General features: G+C 45.2%; 1 protein-coding gene across 3 annotated transcripts in view; it reads left to right on the forward strand.

The window, feature by feature from the left end:
• Mtcl1 (microtubule crosslinking factor 1) overlaps positions 1-6,000 on the forward strand; it is a 115,463-nt gene that overhangs the window by 73,615 nt on the left and 35,848 nt on the right. For all 3 annotated transcript variants that reach the window (XM_028762226.1, XM_028762227.1, XM_028762228.1), the window contains one exon: positions 480-635. In XM_028762226.1, coding sequence (XP_028618059.1) covers positions 480-635 — 156 coding nt within the window. The remainder of the gene's footprint in view (positions 1-479; positions 636-6,000) is intronic.

The following is a 6,000-nucleotide window of genomic DNA, read 5'->3' on the forward strand; positions in this document are numbered from 1 at the left end:
AAGGAAAACCTCCGCTGCCACTTGCTCCTGCCGCCCTCCCTCGCTGCCCAGGGTGAGGGCCAAGGGGAGCTTCGCCCTGGGTGCATGGCCCAGCTGCTGCCCCGGACTGTGGCTTTGGCTGCTCAACCCACAAGTAAGGAAGGCAGAGCCTCTTCCCCGTGTCCTTCATGGGTAGTGTGCCTATGTCCCATTGCATGTGCCTTATATCCAGTGTTACGCATAACCGCCCCCTAGATCTGCTTTCCACATTAGCTCCTCCTTTCGCTCATGCCCATTCTAGTTCTATTTTGTTTGCTCTCTTAAGTGTTTAAGCTGATTTTTTTTTTCATTCACGCTCTTCTCTGGTAGTTTTTCCCGTTGTCTACCCACTTCGTGTTTTACCCTCTATCTCCTCCAGTTTTTACCTACCCCTTTGTCTTCCTTTTCTCATTTAAAAATTAAAAGCAAAACAAAATAAATCACCTTCATGCACCTAACAGTCCAAACTGAGAGAGCAGCTGGAATGGCAGCTCAATCAGGATCGAGGGGATGAGCGAGAGGGCCTACGCCTCCGAGCCACTCGGGAGCTGCATCGTCGAGCTGATGGGGATTCCGGGAGCCACGGGCTGGGAGGCCAGAGCTGTTTCAACCTAGAGGTAAGTGAGCTGTCAGGCTGACTGCTGGCCTTTTACCTCCCTTCCCTGAGAAGGTGGTTCATGCCCTGAGGGAATTTACTCTGGACTCACAGGCCTGTGACAGAAAGAGCTGAGCATACACACACACACACACACACACACACACACACACACACACAGGCACGAAGGCACACAGGCACACACATATACACACGTGTATAGTGGTACTAATTTACCAGAAGCAAGCAGAATCACCGTCTACTTGTGGAGAGAAACCTCCATGAAGTACAGAGAGTGACTGAGTCCCTGGCCCTCCAGGCATAGCACCCAGCCCGTCATGTTTTCTTTAATGTTTCCCCAGTACAGACTTTGGACAGAGTTAAATATATCCACTTTAAATTGCAAGTTAAAGGATCCTAGGTTTTCTAACTGAAATGTAACAGAGTAGCCACATACTAGTGGTATTCATTTCTCCACGGATTTCATGAGTTTTAGTGTCTTAGGACTCTGAAACTTTCACAAGAAAGCATCTCTGTTAGCCTGTACAGCACACAGGGAAGGTCTTCATCAGACAGGGTTGGTTGTTCCTTGAGTAGGCACAAATGTATGCTTTTCAAACAGCTCTTTGGTGATTCAGGACAGACGACCCAGGAAGACGCTTTCTCCAATCTTTGATGAGCTTTCTCCAACTTTTGATGAATTGTGTACTTCTAATCTATTCCTATCAGGGACACTTTGAGCCCTGGGGCTCTAGCCTGAATGTGTACTACCAGCTTGGTCTCCTGGGCAAGACTCTGAGCTATTTTCCATCTATGCAGTGAGTCAAAGTTCTGTTCCACTCACCTCCTGTGGTCACGTGTGATTCTTTAAGCTGTGAGTGGGGATGCCTCTCTAGGTACCTCATGTTGTGGACAGCACAAAGGAGGATTAAGAACAAGTAATAGAATGGTCCAGGTCATTTCCCAGTCTTGGGTGCCATAGTTCCGCAGCATGTGGTAGTTAGTGGTCTTTTCCTGTGATGGACTATTTAAGAACTGTATCCTCCACCTCTGGAGGCTGGTTATTATAGCATGTCCTGGCAAGCGGTCTGTAAGCCTCAGAACTCTTTGCCAGCTAGATGCCTCCTGGGTCCTGTTGGTGCTGAAGCGACACCAAGGTGCTGCATGCACACAGACATCACAGCCTTCAGAAACCAGCCATAGTGTTGCAGAGAGAACACTGAATTAAATCAAATACAGAGGGTCAGCCAGTCTCCACAAAAGGTAGATGAGTAAATCTGGCATACTATCACCACCAATACAGCTCAGAGAGCTCAGGGGAAAACATCTGATCTTCAGACTTAACTCCCTTGTTCTGTGGATGACACAAATAAGGTCTTTGAAGAGAGTGACCCTAAGTCCCTCCTCTCCATCCCCCTCAAGACAGTGAGTAACAGAATTGAGTCCAGAACAGTCTTCTCAGCCTGCTCCAATATTCTGTGACAGCAGGGCCTGGCAGCCCAGAGCCTATACTCTCCACGGCTGTATTTCCGGCTTTTGTCATTCAATGGCCAGCTACCCTACCATAGTACCACCATTCCCCCAAGTATCCATTCAGATTCCTTTCAGTTGTATATATTTTAAAAGGAGAAGTGAGAAAAGGAAGGCCAGGTCAAGGGAGCATGTTTCCTAGAAGGGATGAGAACCACACATCCTTCCGTCACACAGGCATTCATGTGGAGTAGGAAAAGAGTCAGGTATGTAAACACAGTTATTTTTAAACCTTTAATTAACTGTTTGGGAGCCTCTCATCCTGCTGTAGTTTTTCTTTTGTCAGAAGAGTCCTCCCTTGTAGGGCCTCAGCCAGAGAGGCTGTCCATCCTGGTTTGGTATGTCACTCCCATAGTCTTGTAGGTTGCAATACTACATTCTGCTAAAGGACTGTACAGTGGGAGATTCCAAGGAGCAAAGAAAGCCTCCCAATGAAGACATTCTTCAATTCCCTGCCAGTCACGGAGGCAGTATGGAGCTCCTAAGAGTTAGCAGGGCATCTGACCTCAGAGGTGCTCTGTATTGAAGATTACTCTGCCATCGAACAACGCCCCAGTCCCAGTGTAGACTCAATCCAGAGTGAGGCCTAATTCACAGCTTGGATGTGTCCTGCTGGCAGGCGTGTCTCTGTCCCCTCATGCATTGTTCTTTATACAACCACTGAGGTGGCCCTTCGGCCAATGTGTACTGGTGTGTAAACCTTCTTTAGCTTTCTGTCTTAAGTTCTTGGGGGGAAGGAGTAGTGGTGGGAGGCATGGGTAAAAACCCAGCACTAGAAGAACCTCTTTCAGAATTTAGGTGGAAGTGTTTTCTTTTCTTTTTCTTTTTTTTTTTTAAAGGATAGGTTCCTCCAGGCTCATTTGTGAGATACCTTTGTTAGTTTTGGCCTTTGGAGTACTGCTGTTTGGGCCAGAAGAAAGAGGGCAAGTTGCTACTTTGAAAGATTGGATAATTTTTTTTTTGGAGGGGGGAGGGTATTGGATTTAAGCTATGATTACTGTTAGTAACACCAGTGACAATGTTGTATACAGCAAAGAGGAAGAGAAAAAGTCTACTCTTAGTAGATAGCAAATAGGTGTCATATAGATAGCCTGCTGTATGTATATAGACAGCCTACTGTTCAGATACCACACTTCACCAAACCTAGGGAAGGAAGGGTGTACTGGAGCCAGCATTCTTGAAAATAGAACCCATAGAAGTCAGAACCCATCCACACCTGCAAACTCACTAATGCAAATGCACAGAAACTAACAGCTGAAAAGCTCATGAGCAGCCAGATTCAGAGGGACGAATATTACTGTCACCTGTCCATCCCTGTGCATACTGACGGTAGGTTCCTGCTGTGCTCTGGACTCTTCTCTGCCAAGAGACTCACTTGTGTTAAGAGAGCAAGCACTGTATGGAACATTTCATATGGAATGTGCAAGGCACCTTAAAAATAGTCCTGAGAAGTGGCCAGGCAGGGACACTGGTCAGGTTTCATATATAAATGAAACCAAGCCTGAGCCCAGAGGATCGAGTTTCTGAGTCAGGAGCTCAAAGGGCTCTTCTTACCCGATCCTCCTCCTTATCCCTTAATCACTGAGGCACACCAGCATCTGTGGTGCCCCACGTCTCAGCTGTGAAATACCAGTCCCAGGAAAGCTACTTGGGGTTTATGCCAAGTATTTGTACATGTGTGGAGCTCATCTACCGAGTCTGAAGGAAGTGGCCAGGACAGAAATGAAGTCATGGTCCAAGTAGCTGTAGAGTTCTCATATATAAGTGCTTGCTGGGCAGTAGATGGATCAAAAGTCTCTTTTTGTTTATTGTCCCTAAGCCTTGGACTAATTTATAAGGTGTTTTATATGGAGCTGGTCAGAAAGCCAGCAGTGAGATACAGCCTCTGGTGGGAGGGCATGCAGGGAGGGTCTCAGAATGCTGACACAGAGCAACGGAGGCCATATTGCCAAGGCTACTGTCTCATCAGCTTCTGAACAAGTGGGTCTGGCATTTGCTTAAACAAACTGACTTCATAGAAAAGCCAGGACAAGCTCATTTGTTGTTACTGGTCGAAATAGGTAAGTGAGCAAAGGAAGGTTTTTAAATCCAAATCTTGGGGATCTGGTGATGAAGAAAAGTATTAATTGTTCTACAGGAAATTTGTGTGGCATGAAAATGTCCCCTAAGTGTATGTGATTGTTTGCAGCTGTATGGCAGTATAATCATTCTAGATGGCATTTTTTTTGACACAGCATGTTCGTATTTTGTTCTTCGTAACACTGGAGTGACCACAAGTGTTCTAGGATTTCATTTGCAAAAGAAACAGTGCACGGAAAGACACTTGAAAGAGCGGGATTCTAAGTGCTTCTGGTCTGCCCGGATAGTACTGCCCTCTGTTGCCCAGCTGAATACCCCCAGATGACCTCAAGGGCTCTCTCTTTGTGACCCTGTGCAAGTGTGGCTCCAACAGAAAGGCATGCTATCAATCAGATGTTGCTGAAGATTGAAGCTTATGGCTTTATATTATTTTAAGGATCTATTAAGATTAAAACTAAAGTAGTACAATATTGAGCATATGTGAACTGGAGTTGAAAATGCCCCAAAGTCTGAAACTTCTGAAATTCCACAAAACTCCATAAATAGAAAATCCCAGACTATGCAACATCATGCACAAAATTATTAAAAACACGATATAAATTAACCTCAGACTATGGGTGTAATGCGCATATAAAACATGAATTTTGTGTTTAGTTCCCACTGTATCTTGTTATATGCTTTTCTTAACAATGAACTTGATTGGAATGTTTTATGTCTAATAATATAATATGTTGGTTAGTATCTAAAACACTGAAACTCAAAGGGTGTTTACATTCTGAAGTCAGCACCCAGGCTCCTGAAACAAGTCTATAGACAACACCTGAGCTGCAAATCCCTGCTGTGACCCAATTGCTGTGAGTGGTGCCCAGCCTAGGAAATACCTTGTCATGTTGTATAAAATATAAAACATACCAGGCTGGAGAGATGCCTTAGCAGTCAAGAGCACTTGCTGATCTTCCAGAGGGGCTAGGTTTGGTTCCCAGCATCCACAGTTGGGCAGCTCTCAACCAAGTATAATGCCACTTCTAAAGGATCTAACACTCTCTTCTGGCCTCTGCAGGCACCTTTATACACAGGTGCACACATATGAAAAAAAAAATATATATGTATATATCTCACATTTACATTTGAATAGTGAATTCTCCTGAATCTTCTCTAGTTGGAACTCACTCCAAAGTGGACAGAGAGCAGTGTCCAGCCTTTAGACATGTGGCTTTGGGTGGTAGTTGCCAGCAGTGTTGACTGTTGGCTCCAGTAGCTCCAACGTAACAGGAGACAGGGTGCTTGGCCAACCAGTGGCAGGGATGATTATCAATGAGCAAGACAAACAAAAAGAACCATAGCTGACTTTACTCAGAATCAAGATTTGAACTCCTGTTACCAATTTGTTCTGTTGTCTATAATGCTGCCTTTGGCAAGCACACACTCAATTTATAGTTTCACTGTCAATCAAGTCATAAATGCCCATTGAAGATGAGTTCACAGCACAGAACTTCAAACACATCATTAAAAATGCCCACCAAGTTAGAGCACACAAATAACCCTTCAGCTGCGCACATGGTAGACTATCCTAATTAAACTTAGTGGATTAGCCAGGCTGTGGTGACCCATACCTTTACTTCCAGTGCTTGGGAGGCTGAGGCAGGTGGATCTCTGAGTTCAAGGCCAGCCTGGTCTAGGAGAGTGAGTTCCAGGACAGCCAGGGCTACACAGAAACCCTGTCTGGAAAACACACACACACACACACACACACACACACACACACACACACACACACA

The sequence above is a fragment of the Grammomys surdaster genome, unplaced genomic scaffold, assembly GCF_004785775.1.
Source record: "Grammomys surdaster isolate TR1022 unplaced genomic scaffold, NIH_TR_1.0 132, whole genome shotgun sequence".
Classification (NCBI taxonomy): domain Eukaryota; kingdom Metazoa; phylum Chordata; class Mammalia; order Rodentia; family Muridae; genus Grammomys; species Grammomys surdaster.